This window comes from Oncorhynchus kisutch, linkage group LG6, assembly GCF_002021735.2.
Source record: "Oncorhynchus kisutch isolate 150728-3 linkage group LG6, Okis_V2, whole genome shotgun sequence".
NCBI lineage: Eukaryota > Metazoa > Chordata > Actinopteri > Salmoniformes > Salmonidae > Oncorhynchus > Oncorhynchus kisutch.
The window spans coordinates 60,716,699-60,735,240 of NC_034179.2; the positions used below are offsets into that span (position 1 = coordinate 60,716,699).

The 18,542-nt window shown below is 42.1% G+C and overlaps 2 protein-coding genes across 10 annotated transcripts in view; one reads left to right on the top strand and one right to left on the bottom strand.

The window, feature by feature from the left end:
- Positions 1-1,737: 1,737 nt before the first annotated feature.
- LOC109893081 (protein arginine N-methyltransferase 1) lies at positions 1,738-7,782 on the bottom strand. 4 transcript variants are annotated; one of them, XM_020486108.2, is made up of 10 exons: positions 7,668-7,782; positions 6,479-6,574; positions 6,066-6,221; positions 5,645-5,708; positions 5,365-5,507; positions 4,725-4,836; positions 3,980-4,095; positions 3,640-3,790; positions 3,330-3,451; positions 1,738-3,075 (listed from the first exon to the last, which is right to left on the bottom strand). In XM_020486108.2, the coding sequence occupies exons 1-10, from the start codon at positions 7,692-7,694 to the stop codon at positions 2,992-2,994; spliced, it is 1,071 nt and encodes a 356-aa protein (XP_020341697.1). In that variant the 5' UTR covers positions 7,695-7,782; the 3' UTR covers positions 1,738-2,991. The 4 variants fall into 4 exon arrangements, with proteins under 4 accessions (XP_020341697.1, XP_020341699.1, XP_020341698.1 ...); XM_020486110.2 differs by having other exon boundaries at positions 4,749-4,836; positions 7,668-7,781; XM_020486109.2 differs by having other exon boundaries at positions 6,479-6,565; positions 7,668-7,760.
- Positions 7,783-13,067: 5,285 nt separating this feature from the next.
- The window catches only part of ap2a1 (adaptor related protein complex 2 subunit alpha 1), a 59,923-nt gene continuing 54,448 nt past the window's right edge, over positions 13,068-18,542 (top strand). For 4 of the 6 annotated variants that reach the window (XM_031827046.1, XM_031827048.1, XM_031827049.1 and 1 more), the window contains exon 1: positions 13,069-13,877. In XM_031827046.1, coding sequence (XP_031682906.1) covers positions 13,811-13,877 — 67 coding nt within the window. In that variant the 5' untranslated portion in view covers positions 13,069-13,810. Of the gene's footprint in view, positions 13,878-18,542 lie in introns of all 6 variants that reach the window. The other 2 variants (XM_031827045.1, XM_031827047.1) reach the window with 1 other exon arrangement.

Here is an 18,542-nt window from a genome sequence, read left to right on the forward strand (position 1 = left end):
CAGAATTGGGAAATCTCAGACTTCAGTGAGTTCAAGACAACTGGGAACTCTGAAAAAAATAGCTCCGACTAGGAAAATAGGTTTTGAACGGTCATCCAACTCAGAATTACAAGTTGGGAGCTCTGACCTGAAGATCACTGACGTCATGATTCGATCTTATTTTTTTTCTGAGTTCCCAGTTGTCTTGAAAGCAACATAAATCCAGAGAATGTCAGACTTTGATGAATAAGTAAATGATGTAATATGCCAGGGAGATATGTATAGTGTAGCTAAGAAAGTAATACTAAATGTATGTTGTGTAGTAAGCTGTTAGTCGCCCATGTCTCTCACCCAAATAATTTGGTCACAGCCCAGAGCCTGAGAAATGTCATCGAATATTGTAAGAGCTTTCATTGTCCGCTTTATATACCCCCTTAATTACTGTATCGCAAGGTTTGTTTTGTTTGCGCAATGTGCTGTTGGTTGGTATATTTTATATAAAAGTGTACCCTCATTTCTATTTTCCTTCCTTTTTAGACCACACATAAAATACTTCAAATGGTAAGCTGAGTTTGTGGTAACTTCAAGTAAAGCTGACTTTCTGTCAAGTCCCCATTTTGAAAGTGCTGAATGAATAGGTCTACCTTGTCGCAGGTCGTTCGCGTGCTTATACTTCGCGTTAAGAATAAACATGAATTTACTGAACATGTGTATTGTTCAAAAGTCATTTTGGCATTTATTGAACGAGAATGCGGTTCTTATCAACTTACACAAATCCACAAGGAGTCAGAAGAAACCACACTTGTCAGCCATGTTTCTTAAAAAAAAATGTATAGGCAGTAGATGAGGCTGAATTAACTGTTTCGCTGCCAGACAAGGCTCTGCTAATAGCCAGGGGAAGGGGTGGGAAGTATTCACTCCATGGTGCTGAGAAGAAAACTGTCTTTGGGACAGCTTTATGTAGGCCCTAACATGTGTACCGTTTATCACAGTGCAATTAATGTATTTAGTGCCTATGCTGGCATGCATTAAAAATAATTTGCCCCACCCAGATTCACATGCTAAAATCACCTGTGCACCCTACGCTGTAGACAATAAAAGGCCACTAAAATGTGCAGTTGTCACAAATCAAGTTGGTGTACAATTTGCATGCTGCCTGCAGAAATGTCCAGAGCTGTTGCCAGAGAATTGAATGTTCATTACCCAACCATACACCAACAACGTTTTAGAGTTTGGCAGTAAGTCAACCCAGGACCTCCACATCTGGCTTCTTCACCTGCAGGATCGGTGCCGAGGAGTATTTGTCTGTAATAAAGCCCTTGTGGGGGAAACGCATTCTGATAGGCTGGATCCAATTCCCGTGGGTAGGTCTATGCACTCCCAGGCCCACCCCTGACCAACCATGTAAATCCATAGATTAGGGCCTAATACAGTCATTTCAATTGGCTGATTTACTTCAATGAACTAACTCAGTAAAAACTTTGAAGTTAAACACATTTATTTGCTTAGAAGAGCAGGTTTAGACATCCACTGCTTAAAGACTCTGATGCAAGTCATTAACAAAATTACTCATACAAATCACCGTTTCGATGACAAATGGACTCAGATAAGCCAAGTAGTTTAATCAGTGACTCTACAAAGCTTGAAAGGTTTAAGCAAGACTATTAATGAAAATGTTTCAGAGACAACTCCATCCCAATTGCCACAAAGACTGTCAGTTTTACCTGAACAGAAGTGCAAAAATATAGGCAAGACAAATTATATTTTCCAGTTTTACTTTATTTTTAAAAAAGACGAATAAAAAGTGATGGTCCACACTCAAAAAGTCACATAAAGCAGCAAGGACAAAAACATAACATGAAACAGTCCGGTCTAACGAATCTCCAACCTGCATGGCCCACACTGGAGATGACCAATCTGAGGTTGCCATCAGCTCCTTCTGGCTGGCGGTCTGGCCATACACTTGTTTCAGATGTGCTGCACTTTGCGCTAGAGGGCAAACCAGGCAGATAATCCAGCAAACAAGGGCCCCTGGGATTGGCTAAACAAATGCAACTGAATCCAGGCAGGGACGACAACAGGTTAGAGGGATCTCGTTTAGTCCAGCACTGGCAAGAGTGGATGCTTTGTGGTCCCAATAAAACATACATCTCCAGGTCTATCACTAAGGTACACTGGGCTTAACTCTCCTCTAATTTGCTTTTCTTAGTAGGGGGCTCTTATGATTGCTAGAACAGGGAACAGGTTGAGCAAAGACCGATCTGAATTGGGAAAATTATAACTGCTCCATGGTTAGACTACATCACCCACACCTGCTGTATGAGAACTGCTTACGTCAGTCTCGTGAAAGGAGGTCATCAGCACAGAGCTACCCAATCAGACATGATTCAAGCTGAGCTGAATGGTAGTCATATCACAGCTACAACAGATTTTTACAGCCTGGAGAGGATTTCCTTTAATCATGCTCATTTGGAATTTAAAATACACCAATGGCTGACTTGCACCCCCCCCCCCCCCAACAGACAGTCTAATTGGCTGGCGGGGGGGGGGGGGCGACAAACCTGTCACAGGAGGCGCTTCTTATGAAAAGAGGGGGGGGGGGGGGGGGGTCTGCCATGTCAACAAGATCCGTGACTGTACAACAGAGGCAAATGTGACTGAACAATAACACTATGTACAGGCAGGTGGGGTCAGTGTGTGTGCGTTGAGTTTAAGCACAGGCTAAGATCAAGAGCTGAACTTAGACAAGCACATGTAAAAACATGATTTCAGTGACTATTGCACAATGAGTCGCCATGTCTTTCCACTGTTCTTTTAGTCGTTTTAAACCTCAGAACATCTGATCAAACATAGCAAGAAAGCAAGACAGAATATTTCAAACATTGCTTAGGAGTACTAGTCAAGTTCTGGAGGATGAGAATTAAGTGATCATACAGACACACACTGACCCCTGATCTTCCTTCAGCACTCCCCCGTTCACAAACACATAATGGGTGTGGGAGAAGAGTGAACCTAACGCATTCTGTACTCTGAGGTCTTGGACACCTCACAGAGCTGACCTTTGAAGTCTATATCAACGGTGAAGTCCAGGTCTCTCTGCAAACAAAAAAGATATACAGAAACAGGTTAAAAGACACAGGATAAACACCCAGCTTTAAACCAAAGAACAGTACAGAACACCATGAGACAGAACAGAAAACGAATCACTTCTAGTTTGGGAAAATGATAACCAGGAAAATGGGAGGGGTAAACAGACTTACAAGACACTCAAACCAACAGACGGTAAAAAATAAAGGGTGAGATTTGAGACTAAAAAGGTGTCCTAACAAAGTTAGACAGGGAGGTCTTACGTTGTTTTTGACATTGGGCTTCATGTTGATGTTGCCGAAAATCTCCTCTCCAGTCTTCACAGTCAGATAGTCATCCAGGTAGAATACGGTCTGCTTCCAGTGGGTATAGGGGGACTCCGGACCTGGGGAAGAGAAACAGGAGGTTTAATGACTTCAGGTAACAAAAAAATATCCCTTAAATCAGAAACAGTCTTCCATTTATTGATGACTTGCACTGTCATTTACTATAGACATTTATAAAGATTCAGTGAACAAATCTATTACTGGGGTGCAGACGGTTTACAGGAGGGGGGTTTGAGCCTAGACTCACTGGTGGAGAAGCCTGTCCTCTTGTGACAGCGTGTGAACTCGATGTTGAAGTAGGTGACGAGAGCGTGGATGTAATCATTCCTCTTCACTTGCAGGCAGAAGGGCGAGGTGAAGGACAGGTCGTCGATCTTCACTGTGTAGATGTCCACCTCCTGGGGACAATGTAGAGGGAGGGGGCGACAACATGAGACTCAGATGACAAGGCAAAATCCTGTTTGAACTGGTGGGATTAAGTGGAGCCGACACGAAATGTCACAATGGGTTCAGTCAAGTAATCAGATTCCAAGTGGGGTCACATAACTGTGTGTATTGGGGGAGGCTGCTGAGAGTGATTGACTCACCTTGATGAGGCAGGCGCTGCTGACCAGCTGTTTGGGATCCACCACATCCACTAGGGGCTCCTTGATGGCCACCTCCTTGATGCAGGACATATCAAAACCGTACACATTCTCCCACCCTGTTACAGAGAAGATATGGGGTTACCACCACACCTGGGCAGATGGAAAGTTTAAAAATGAACTTGATATTAAATTGTATGGGCATTAGTCTTTCCTTTAAAACATGGTTAGCTTTGCTAGGTCTAGAAGTGCACACTTAAGTCCACTTGCTAGCTAGAGCAGAGCTGATATGATAACTATAAAAGGGGTGGCGGGTAGCCTAGCGAGGCAAACCAGCAACTGGAGGGTTGACAGTTCGATTCCTGGAGAGTTGCTGGTATCAAATCCCAGATGTCATTGCGCAAGGCACTTAACTCCCCAGAGACCACATGAGCCCCCCCCCCCTCCAAAACCAACGCATCTTCTGGAGCAGTCGGATTAAAAGCGACAGTGAAATTTGGGTTGGACCTTGTGCAATTGACCAATATAGTGATCTTAATAAAAGCACAGTACAAGTAAATGTTATTTCCAGAACTGTTGCTGTAAAATATGCTTTTGGCTCCTTTGACTCAACTGTGAGCGTTCTGAATCTGCTTCGATAAGGGCTGCGACACGCCACCACAGAAACCAATGATAAAGTCCCTTCACTATCTCCGCTCGAACCAAAAACATGGGTACAACGCTGGCCAATTCACACCAACTACATTACCCCAAAATTTAGAGGAATTCTCACAGTGGATTTTATAGTCCTTGTACTGCCTGTCCTCAATGGCTGTGACATACAGGGTAGCCCTGTCTGGGAAAATCAGGCCCTCTGGTTTCTGGGAGACAGAAGGAAAAAGAGCATGGCAGGTTAATACACTTAGGAATGACAGATTAGCAGGCTATTCAAAGACTTGACATTTAGTGGCTGTGTGGAATCATGGCATAATGACTGCGTGGGGTGTTAGCCTCCAAAGGAGCAAGCCAACTCCAGACAGAAACTTATCCATACACTTCAAAACTGCATAATTTGATCCGACTGAATATTGTTACAGCACACGCATTTATCCATGGTAGGGAAAACAGTTGAGTTTTAGAGTTCACACCAGTGCTATATCTGAAATGTTCCAAATAAGTCAACCCAGTATGGTGTTTGGCGAGACCCACTGGAATGAGGATTACTTTATGGTCAATTCCACATCAACTCAGGAACTTAATCTCCTAAAAGCCTTGGTATATGGCCAAACAGTTTAACACATGCCACTTGTTCCTGAAGATTTCAATATAGAGAAAGATGACAAAACTTTCAAACAAGCATTAAAGTCTATTCCAAAAAGTACTCATTAAATATACTGACAGGAACATACCAGCCACTTGTCCCTGGCATAGATGACAGTGTTGAGCATTGACTCATAGAAGAGGCAGTAGCCCATCCACTCTGAGATGATAATGTCCACTCCCTCTACAGGGAGGTCCACCTCCTCCACCTTCCCCTTGATGATGGTCACAACTGAATGGGGGGGGGGGGGGGGGGGATAGGGATGAGTTACAACTAAATAGCCATACCATTACCTCAAGCCAGGTTGAACCATTGTAAAGGACATGGTTGACTGAAAACTGAAGTGGCAGGGGGAAGTATTGACTTACTGTGGTCCATTTTGTTGGCTTTGACGATCTTCACAGCATAGTCAGAAATACTGCTGCACTCAATCTAAAAATACAAAAGCAGAGATGAGAGCAGGCCTTTGAGTATCTCAACTAAATGACAACTAACCAGAACCATGGTGTCCTTTTGTGAACCCATCAAAGCAACTGAAGCCTACTGGGCATTCATGGGCTTTCTAGGTGTTCATTATAAAGCAAATAAAACAGGTCCCGATGCAAAGCATTCACATCTGTGAGATATAAACAGGTATGCCTTACACAATATGGTATGACAATGGGGACATGTCACACAGACTGGTGATGCTGCATCACAAGTTCTGAAAGTACTACAGACTTGACAGTACATGGCAGTAAGTGAGGTATGAGTCTCCTCCCCGTTCACAAACAAGGTGGGGGTACTTACGCCTATGACTTTCTTAGCCCCGGCTTTGGCTGCAAACATGCAGAGGATGCCAGTCCCACTGCCCACGTCCAACACCACCTTGTCCTTGAACAGGTGCTTGTTGTGAAACATTGAGTTCCTGTAGGTCAGGGTACGCACCTCATCTTTCAGCATCTCCTACAGAGCAGGACATGAGATTAATTAAGGCAACGCTTACTGAAGTGAGTCACTCACACTGGGATATATACACCTGCTCGAACATTTGACAATGTACCACCCATCTCAATTGCTTCATTGTATTTTTCAGATGTGCTGACCACAATTCGGTTTATAGCAGTGTGGCACAGGTATTTACATTTCAACCATCTTGGTTATGGTACAAATTTCCTCACCAAATAAACATTTAAATTACTTATTTTTTCAAAAATACCTACCTCGTGGATACCGAAGTGGGCATATGAGTCAAAGTAGTAGTCCTTAGAAGTCATGTCTTCTGCTGCAGGCTTGGCCGAGCTCTCCCCCTGAGAAATCTCACCAAAAGAGATACCAGTCACAACCAACCCCCCCAGACTGGCAATGACCATTTGACATGTATGAAGGCTGTCCAGCCGAACCAGTTAATACAGCCAGGCAGAACATGCCGATATAAAAGTATCATTGAATAGATGGTGTTTAGTATTGACTTTAAGTTGCTCAAAATTAACTTATGTTCATGGGACAATACTTCAAAAGATTTAGTTTAATTTGCGAGTACGGGTTTGGTGTTAAATTCACGTAGTTGTAGCTAAGCCCAAGTTCAGTGTAGTGTATAAAGTATTATTTTTTCCGAGCACAAAGGGGGGGGAGAAAGCACATGGTGATTTAGGCCTTCACTTACTACATATAACGTTGAGTCAAAAACGTAAAAAATGTAGAAACAGGTAATCGAATGGGGCGCACTGAACATTACGTTACTAGCGAGCTCCACTAATTAAATGAGCTATGCTTTATTCAAGGATTGGCAGGACAAACTAGCTAAATCTAGTTAAAGTAGTGGTTAATAACTCCTCCCGGGCTGCCGGCTAGGTAACGTTAGAAGCACAGATTAGAACTAACACCAATGCCTAACCATTATTAATGTATGTAGTTGTCGAAACGCATTTGATGGATTAAAACGGACCTTGGGCTACATAAATAAAATGCCGGCAAAGTGAGCCAGATTTGCTTTGTGACACGCTAGTTAGCATTGCTAACCTAGCACCCATGCGGTCTAACCCCGAAGTGCGAGCTAGCGATGGCTCACACAACATATTCTTCTGTCATTACTAATCAATTTCCCAAATGTATTCATAATTCAGTGACTAGAATTATTTAACAACCGCGTATAGACAGTAAGAGTTTGCTGTGCTAGCAAACACGTGACTACAAATGAATGAGCCTTGCGGTGTCGGGTGCCTGGCTAAAATGGATGCTTTGATAGTGAAGTGCGTGTGTTCTCTGAACTAACAGGCGCCGCGGCCTACAGTGACATTAGAAATATAGTTACTTTAGCTTAGTGAAAATACTTAGATTTCAAGCTACAGAAACAAATTATACGTGGTTAAAACGTGTTACACCGCTACTCGACCACACCACTGCGCTTACCTCCATTCTGTCCGTAGTCTCCGCCATTTCAATTCCGTGTGGGCATGGACGCAGACGTACAGTGGTATTAAAACGCACACCTTTGAGCCCCCACCCTTTGACGCAAAATACGGTTCCTGATTGGATCCGTGTTGCAGGCACCTCCCAAACGACAGCCCCAGTTTCGCATAAATATGTCTCATTGGTTCACACTTTAACCTCAAATTCAGCTATGATTGTGGTTGGCTAAAACTGCTACAATTATGTCTCAGGAAAGGTTATTGGATTAAGATCTTTGCTTAATCGATCAAACAAACAAAATGTAGGCAGTGCTCGTCAATAACTAAGTATATGACCACTAGGGGCTCCCGAGTGGCGCAGCGGTCTTACGCTTCGAACACATTGCGCAAAATAAACCCAGAAAAAAGAAACGTCCCTTTTTCAGGACCCTGTCTGTCTTTCAAAGATAATTCGTAAAAATCCAAATAACTTCACAGATCTTCATTGTAAAGGGTTTAAACACTGTTTCTCATGCTTATTCAATGAACCATAAACAATTAATGAGTTACACCAGGAACGCACAATCCCTCCATCAGTGCTCAGACTGTCCGCCACAGGCTGAGCAGACATCACCGGCAACGACGTTGCCTATGGACACAAACCCACCATCGCTGGACCAGACAGGACTGGCAAACACTGTCTCACTAGGGGTGATAGTCAGATTCATGTTTATCGTTTAAGGAATGAGCGTTACACCGAGGCCTGTACTCTGTTCAGGGACACATGATTCAATTTCTGTTAGTCACATATGTCTCAGTTGTTGGCAAGTCAGTTAAGAACAAATTCTTATTGACAATGATGGCCTACCCCAGCCAAACCCTAACCCGGATGACACTGAGCCAATTGTGCACTGCACTACGGGACTCCCAATCACGGCCAGTTGTGAGACAGCCTGGAATCGAACCAGGGTCTGTAGTGACGCCTCTAGCACTAAGATGCAGTACCTTAGACTGCTGCACCACTCCGGAGTCTCACTTGCAATTGCAAATGTTCTTATGCAGCTTTATTTGAACAGGGAAGCGTTGCAGTGGAACCAACAGGCTAGGGACACTGAAGCAAATATGGTATCAGGGGGGTCAAGGGATTTTAAGTCCAACAATGCTCTGGAAAACTGGCCCTAAAAGAGTCAGAACAGATCTTCATTTGGAGGTTTCATCTGAAAGATGGAAATATTGACCACCACCTTTCCCAGAGGACGCTCACAAAAATAGATAATTAACCTGACCATGACACATCATCAAATCAATGTCTTTCACATTAAAATTGGTAATAAATACGTTTTTAAAAATGGGTTTCATTGGTATCCTCAATTATTAGGCTTTAGTCAAGTGCTTCATTTGTTAAGTATTTGCAGAAAGTGCAGAGCAGACATTATTGATGAGGCTTTTAGCAGTAGTATTAGCTAGTAACATTGAGCTTACTGCTATGACTAGAGGAAAGTTAGGCCGTCATTGTAAATATGAATTTGTTCTTAAGTGGTTTGCCTAGTTAAATAAAACTTAAATAAGATTTTAAAAAAGGTGAAAGGCAAAGGATGGACACATTTATATGGGGGGGCAAGAAACCAACTTACTTGAGTTTAAAAAGCCAGACTACATTTATAAAACAATTGTATTATTTCTCTCAAATCTTTGTCATTAAATTAATATGCCATGTAAAAAATGCACTTAAACTAATTTACATATGGCAGATTTTGTGCCACCCAAGGGTCCAACTTTGAGATGAGCAAATCGTCAACATTCCACCAATCAGGTATTGTGTTTGTCGTGAACAACATTAGTGTGAGAAATAATAGTGAAATCGGCGGTTCGCCATCAAAATAAAAGTCCCCCATTGAAACTGATTGAAACTGATAAAAATAGTATAGTCATGGCACAATTGGACTAGATAATTCAACAAAAAAAGGTTGGAATGATGTTATGTATATATATATATAATTTTATTTATTTTTTACCCCTTTTTCTCCCAATTGGTAGTTACTGTCCTGTCCCAACGCTGCAACTTCCGTACGGACTCAGGAGAGGCAAAGGTCGAGAGCCGTGCGTCCTCCAAAACACAACCCAACCAAGTCGCACTGCTTCTTGACACAACTCCCACAAAACCCGGAAGCACCAATGTGTCAGAGGAAACATCTTACACCTGATGACCGTGTCAGCGTGCATTGCGCCCGACTCGTCACAGGAGTTGTTAGTGCACAATGTGACAGGAACATCAATGCCGGCCAAACCCTCCCCTAACCCGGACGACGCTGGGCCAATTGTGCGCCGCCCCATGGGTCTCCCGGTCGAAGCCAGCTGTGACAGAGCCTGGACTCGAACCAGGTTCTCTAGTGGAACAGCTAGTGCCTTAGGCCACTGCGCCCCTTGGGAGGCCACTGTTATATATATATATAAAATTGCAATTCAGAATTGCATTGGGGGCATACTTATATATACTGTTCAGCCTAACCTATGGATTGTGCACCTATGAAATGGTGTATCAACCTACTCAGTGACACCCACAGAACACATCTATGTAGAGTTTACACAAATATTAGCATCTTAGCTCTTATTGCAGGATTTTGATTGTGGGAAATCCCCTTTCCAGTCGGTCTATTGTGTGTATTGGCCATTCACATTGAACTGTACAGCCCAACCTATGGATTGTGTACCCATTAAATGGGATATCAGCCAACTCAATGACACTTACAAACACAAATGTTAAGAGTCTACACAAATATCAGCGTTTTAGCTCTTATTGCAGGACTCTGAAACCACTAAAATGAGCAACATTAAGCTCACCAGTCAACCTATGTCTATTGAACATTCATATTGCAATGTACAGATTAACCTATATTTTGCACCCATGAAATGGGGTATCAGCCTACTCGGTGACACCCACAGAACACAACTATGCAGAGTTTATACAAATATTGGCGTCTTACCTCTTATTGGGGAATGTTAACTGTGGGAAATCAGCTCACTATACAGCCTATTGTGCCTATTTAACGTTCATATTGGACTGTAGAGCCTAAGCTACAGATTGTGCAACCATGAGCCTACTCGGTGACAGCAACAGAACACAACTATGTAGAGTTTACACAAATATTTGCGTCTTCAATTACCATTTAAAGCTATTTTTCCCAGTTGGATCTAGTTTTTTTCTGAGTTCCCAGTTGTCTTGATCACTCGGAAGTCGGAAATGTCCAGCATTATGCCGCATTCAAGAAATCTCAGACTTCCGAGTGTTCAAGACAAATGGGGAACCCGGGAAAAAATTATCTCCGATCATCATCAAACTCGGAATTCCAAGTCGGGAACTCTGGCCTTTTTCTAGAGCTCCGACTTTCCGACCTGAAGATCACTGACATCATGATTTGACCTTGTTTGTTTCTGTGTTCCCAGTTGAACCATACATCTCAGCGGAGGGAGAGAGACATGGTCCCTGCTCTCTCCTTCCTTTCCTCAGGTGAGACTGAACAGAGAGAGGGAACACCGTTTTTCACCTGATGGCGAAACTCGAGTCGCTCTGGCTCTGTATCTGCCTCAAGCACAAATTCATGTTGTTCCTACAACCAAAGAATGTTAATATTCTTCAGTATTAAAATGGACACAACAAGCTGCTAATAATAATAAAAATGCATGGCTATTGATACACTTGACTACTCATTCAATGCAGCTGCAACGCAAGTGGAAGTAAGGACATATGTTTTGTAATAGTGTTGAATAAAAACAGTGCTGAATAGAAACTTAAACATGAACTCACTCATAAAAACAGCAGCTCTTGCTGTATTCTTTGACAGTCTCCCTCTGGTCATTGTTTTAAAAGCTGTAGGCAGTGTGATTTGAGCTATGCGATTGGCCAACGCAGTAGGCACACTCGATTTACCCACAGATCTCCCGGTCCTCCTGGCAGGCAGAGTTAGTCTTTTCAGACAAATGAAATGGTTAAATAATGGGAACACTTTGCCTACCTGGTGCCAGGGCTTCTGAGTCAAGTGCACTGACCGCCAACAGTGAAACACAAATAAGAAAAAGAAGGAGCGCAAGCCTTTATCATTGGCTTTTCTACAGAAATTTTTGATGATCGACTAGGAATGCCTTGAAGAATGATAAGGTAATTGATGACCACTGGTTCCGGCTGTACATTGCAATATGAATGTCCAATACACACAATAGACAGACTGGGAAGTTGATTTCCCAAATTCAAAGTCCTGCAATAAGAGCTAAGATGCTAATATTTGTGTAAACTCTACCCAGTTGTGTTCTGTCTACCCAGTGTCACTGAATAGGCTGATAGATTAGATTACATTAGTTTATTAGTCAGATGCACAGGAAGTCTGGGGGGTAGGAGGGGGACAGGGGGAGCATGTAGCTGCCTAGTGGTGACTATTCAGCAGCCTGGTGGTCTGGGGGTAGAAGCTATTGGCCAGTCTCACAGTTTTTGCCATGATGCTACTATACTGCCCACGTCTGAGTAATGGAACAGGCTGTGGCTTGGGTTTTAAGGTCCTTGATGATCTTCTTTGCCTTCCTGCGACACCTGGTGTTGTAGGGATTTTGGAGGTTCAGGCAATGTGCACCCAATGGTGCATTTGGCTGAGCGTACCACACTCTGTACACCCTTGCGGTCAACAGCGGTAGAGTTGCCGTACCAGGCTGTGATGCAGCCCGACAATATGCTCTCGATGGAGATCCTGTAGAAAATTGTGAGGGCCCTCGGGACAGGCCAAATTTCTTCAGCTTCCTGACGTTGAAGTGTCGCTGTCGCGCCTTCTTAACCACAATGTCCGTCTGGTTTGACCGTTTCAGTTCCTCTGAGATTTGTATGTCAAGGAACTTCACATTTTTGACCATTTCTAGGTGGCTTCATTGATGAGGATGGAGCAGCCTGGTTCCTTCTGAAGACCACAATCAGGGGACGGCCAGCCAGGAAGCCCAGGGCCCAGTTGCATTGGGAAGAGTTCAGTCCCGGGCTGTGAGCTTTGTGGTGAGCTTAGAGGGCACTATGGTGATACCCCATTTCATGGGTGTACAATCCATAGGTTAGGCTGCACAGTGCAATATGAATTTTCATTATACAGGCTGACTAGTGAGCTTAATGTTGCTCATTTCAGTGGTTTCAGAGTCCCACAATAAGAGCTAAGATGCTAATATTTTTGTCAACTTTTTGGGGTCAAATGAACTAATAATTGTCTTTTGTTGAATTTGTTTAGCATTATCTAGTCTATAACTGAGGCATGATTTGACAATTTGTATCTGTTTTCATCAGTTTCAATGGGGGACTTTTATTTTGAAGGCGAACCGCTGATTCCACTATTGTTGCTCACGCGAATGTTGTTCACAACACACTGGTGAGTACGAGACAAGAGAAAAAAGAAGCGCCAGAGTCTGCGCAAAACGAACACGTCTAGTGGTCGCGCTGCTTGTGCTGTCACGAGCCTTGTCCAAGGCTACCGAGTAGCGAATTGACATAAATTATTGACGAATTCTCTTCGTTTAGCCATCAGACACACGTCATTATTGGAATAGATACATCGTGGAAATACGATTGTGTGCTGACTGATCACGGTCAACTGGTGATGTTTTCCAACATTTGATATAGCTAGCTAGCCAGCTAACGTTAGCTGTTTAGCTAGCTTGCCGTGCGTGACTCACTGACAGTCAAAGATCAGACCGAGTCGCTATTTTTTGGCATTCTGCTTTTACTCTGATACCTGTATATATAACTTTAATACATTTAGCGGGTAAATATAGTTAGTTACAACTGGGTGTACGTTAACGGTCATTTGGTCGTGAACGAAGGGAAGGTTTGAATGAATTTGCTAGCCAGCGGAAACGTCGGCGAGTTAACACGGATACATTTGGAGTAACCAATACTGCTAGCCTGCTGAGTTGATCCACGGAACGGCCATCCATACTAGCTAATCTACATAGCTAGCAAATGTGCTAGCAAGCTATTATAAACGTGCTGTCTTTGGTAAAACGCCAAGGAAAGCAACTGTTGAGTTGGTTAGCTGGCTAACTAGCTAGGAAACAAGGTAACATACACTGTACTGATAGCTGACCGTCGACAATTCATTTTCTACGAGAAAGGCCGGAGTGAGGACAGAGAAACGAGTAAAAATGCCGGCTGTGTCGAAGGGAGATGGGATGCGCGGATTAGCGGTGTTCATTTCGGACATACGGAATTGTAAGTGTATTTTTTTCCTTTTCCCATCATTGATTAGCTTTTCAACGTGCCATGTTATTATAAACATTTGCACGGTGGACGACATTTGGTCTACAGACATTTGTTTGCAAGTGTGCCCTAAAATGTAGTGGTGTAAAGTGAAACATCTTGCTAACCTAGATGGTAAGGAGGTAGGAGGGGGTTATTGCTATGGAGAGGTCATTCGCGGTCACAGTTGCTGCTGCACCTCATCCCTTTTCAATTTGCGCTGCCTACTAGTGTGCTTGTGATGATACACGGTCGACCGTGATGATGTGTTGTGTGTCCGACTCGTAGCATACTACTAGGCCGCTACTCATTAGATGTTGCCACTGCTGTTCACGTCACCTGCACCAGAACAGAAGCAGGGTAGCTGACTGTTGATATCGCGACGGGCCACCAGGGTCAATTTTGTTCTGTTTTTTTTGTGATAATACATTTATCAGCCAGTCGCATAGGGCGAAATGAAGCAGGACTGGATGGACAGTTATGTTGTATCGCTGTTCAGATATAACGTTACAGTAGCTAAACCGGCCAGTTGAACGACTGGGTCGATTAGAATTGGTCGCCACTCGCAGCATAGTAGTCGATATTGTGTTGGGCCTACCTAGTTTAATTCCATTAATGTTTTGTTAATAGTTGGAATAATATACACATGTTGCTAATCCAGTTTTTCTAATTATAGGCCTGGCCTATGCTGAGTGCATTGTCTGTCATAGCGCACACATACACACATGATCCATACATTATACATTTATTGTGCGTGACACTGCCATTTTTCATAGCCACTGTCATGACGGGGCAGAAGACTCTTTCTCACTCACTCAAAATACACACACAAACAGCACACATGAATTGTGAGGACAGAGAATAGGAGGACAGAGAAACCAATATATCCATGGGATATACCTTGTGCACATTAACCCTTATGAAAAAAGATTGCAGTCAGAGTGCAGTATAACTGTCGTAAGAGTGCAGTATAACTGCATTATGCTGCAAATACTGGGTCCAATATATATTTTTTTACTGCAGTTATTCTGTAATAAAAATACCACAGTTAGTTTACTTTTACTGCAGTTTCAAAACGGCAATCTTTTTTTGTAAGGGAAAATGCAAGCGTTTAGAATACTAGACAGTGTCTCGCTTACAGCCTCCAACTGTTTCATGTAAAGCTGGCCCTTACAAAACAAGTGCAGTGACAGCAGTCAACTGTGGTATTTTGGACGCAGTAATACTGCAGTCTAACTGCAGTTACACGTCAAAATTATTGCAGTAAATAAAAATGTTATTTTGGATGTGGTATACTGCAGTTATACTGTGCTCTGACTGCAATCTTTTTTCGTAAGGGGGCATTTAGGGTACCTTGCCCCTCTTTCAAACATGATAAACAACAGAAAACCAAAAACAGGGCTTGAAAAGGTTGCAAGACTGCTAGTGTTGTTGTGGGGTTAACATGAGATTAATTTGAAATAGACTGCTGTCTGAGATCACAATATGACATAGTAGTCTAGATCAAAAAGTTGGAAAACTCAAAACGGCACACACCGTACCTTAGTTTAGTGTCTAAACTGCAATGGCAAGGACTGCCTCTATTTGAAATGGACACACAGTCACACACAAATATCTTGACTTTCACCCTTATTCACACCCTCCCCGTCCCTCTGTCCCACCTCTTGTCCTTTTCCCATCAGTCCCCCTGATTTGTACAGTATAGCTTTTCTCTCTTCAACACAATCAACACAATAGTAATGACATAGTGTATGAGTATCTTTTTAATTACAGATGCAAAGGCCTACACAATGCAACCCTGTATAAAGCTAGCTCAGCCATGATAGTTTTATTGTCCAATCGCAGTTGTTGTCTATGTAAAGGATTTTAATGTTTTCATCCTCCCTAGGGCCAGGAGTTTGTCCACGTTTTTGTTTTACCATATGACATAATTAGAAAAAATCTGGTCCCATCATAGCTCATATAAAACCACTTTTTACAGCTGATTTATTACTATGACATATGCTACAACTACTGTCCAGAGTTGGTTATCTTAGCCTACTAGCTTACTGGGTTCAAATGCCTTCTGTTTAATTTTTCTGTATTTATTTATATATATATGTATATTCTTTTACTGCTCTAGGGATATAATTATTGTTTGGATAGCCTTATTTACTATAATGTATTGATTTATACCTTACATGTTTTCACTCTTTATGCAATGCACACTGCAGAGAACACCAGAAGAAGAATTGTCACTGAATTACCACAGTGAATTATTGTAATGTTTGTTTGTGTCAATTAATCCCATAAGGGATGGGTTGCCAATTGGCGAATTGACACAAAATAACATTTCATTCATTGACCAGATCAGTAAAAACTGGGCCCAAGGAAAACAATTTCCCCCCAACCACCCTGGGACCTATGGTGCCACCTCTGAAATCATCACGCATTGTTACAAATGAAAAAACATATCCTGTTTGTATGATCTACATACATTGGTGGTGGGGATGGGCTTTGATAGTTTTGTGGCTCAGTGCAGCTGGTGGCTGCTGCGACAATTAAAAAAATGTAATTGGCTGTTACGGTAATTTCAGGTAAAACTCAATAAAACAAGTCTCATATTAGGATAATGCCTACACATTTCAACAGTTTCAAAAATATTGCTCTGCTATTACCATTTAGACTGTAGGAGTGTTGGCTCAAGGAAACAATGTTTACACTGCCCTGCTTCATGGGGGCAACTGTCGGGCGAGTGTCGTGCGCTACCTCTGGGGGTAGAGGTTAAGATGTAGCAAGTATGCAAGTTTACATTTGAGTAATATGTGTAGCCAATGTTATTTTTACGAACATTGTAGGAAGTGTGAAGAGGCTCCAAGAGCATTTCACCCCTCCCCTCACTCTTAAAAACAGTCGCCTCTTGACACAACTTTTCTCTTGTTATTAGTGTTCCTTAAATGTACGTCTCAAATTATGAACGGTGTGGTTTCCTCATAACCTTATTGGTCATGCATGGGACCTGCATATTTGTGTCCACTTGCTCATGTTCTATGCAGCATATTATTATTGTTTCCAGACATTTAGTCAGTCAGTTTTAGTCAAATAATGTAGGCTAAACCTTTAGATTAACCTTGGATTATATAGGCCTACTATATAAAATGCAGATTCTGTGACTTGGATCTGTTAGCCAAAATTTAGCCATAGTTCAAGAGCATATTAAGATGAATCCAATAAACCATGAATCCAATTGAATTCAATCACTTTTTGACAGCACCCCTTATGATTTAAACACAACTTTCTGTACATGTTTGCCTGTGGAAGAAGTGGTCAGTGACTTTTTGGACCTGAATTCCAAAACACTCAGCAGTTAAAGGTTCTCAAAGTTTACTCATTTTTCATACCTCACCATACCATGAGACATCCATGTCTTCATCCCTGGAAAATATAAACTTTTGAGTTTGATATCATTAAAATAAACAGTTATTGATTTAACAACAATTATCTAAAAACGCGTAAACTCATAGGTATTTGTGTTGTGCCTGCCATCGGTTGAGACGCAACATGCTCTCGAATACAGGGTGGGTGTCATTTCAGTCATAGAAATGTAATTCATAGAATGGACCTATCCTTTCAGACCACTGGAATTTGGCTGGTACACCATTGACATTTAAATTGAACTGACACTTTAACTTCTTTATTATAACCACAAACTGCCGGTCCACCCACCGTCGAATGTAAACTTAATGGTCATGTCTATTCAATTATCTATATTTCTATGATTTCAATAGGATTCCTATGGAGGCTTGACTGTATAATTTAAAACAACATATATTCCCATTCATGTCAACATTCTCTTATGTGCGGACCTCCAACCATCTTTGTGGTACCAGTTGAAATGTAAATTTTTATTCAAATGTTAGTACATTTATGGGCACAACACAACCTTAGATTATAGGGCTGCATGACTAATCAAATTCAGATTTGAAATTGCGATATTGACGTTCAATAACCATATCGCAAGAATTGGAAACCTCGTATCCTGAGGCCCCATTTATTGTAGCTGGGGATTTTAACTTCTTATGGCTGGGGGCAGTATTGAATAGCTTGGATGAATAAGATGCCCAGAGTAAACTGCCTGCAACTCAGGCCCAGTTGCTAATGTATGCATATTATAAGTAGATTTGGATAGAAAATACTGACGTTTCTAAAACTGTTTGAATGATGTCTGTGAGTATAACAGAACTCATATGGCAGGCAAAAACCTGAGAAAAAATCCAACCGGGAAGTGGGAAATCTGAGGTTTGTAGTTTTTAGTTTAAGTAGTTTAAGTCATTGCCTATCGAATATACAGTGTCTATGGGGTCATATTGCACTTCCTACGGCTTCCACTAGATGTCAACAGTCTTTAGAACCTTGTTTGATGCTTCTACTGAGAAGGAGGGGGGAATGAGAGCTGATTGAGTCAGGGGTCTGGCAGAGTGCCATGAGCTGATCACGCGCGCTCACATGAGAGTTAGCTGCGTTCCATCACATTTCTACAGACAAAGGAATTCTCCGGTTGAAACATTGAAGATTTATGATAACATCCTAAAGATTGATTATATACTTCGTTTAACATGTTTCTACGAACTGTAATATGACTTTTCATCTGAACTTTTG

Bases quoted from the DNA above. Each gene is read 5' to 3' on its own strand.
- LOC109893081 (XM_020486108.2), bottom strand. From the start codon at position 7,694: ATGGCGGAGACTACGGACAGAATGGAG. The intron at 6,222-6,478 runs GTAGGTATTTTT...CCTGCTCTGTAG, and splicing joins CCCACTTCGGTATCCACGAG to GAGATGCTGAAAGATGAGGT. The intron at 4,837-5,364 runs GTATGTTCCTGT...TCTGTCTCCCAG, and splicing joins ATGCCAGGGACAAGTGGCTG to AAACCAGAGGGCCTGATTTT.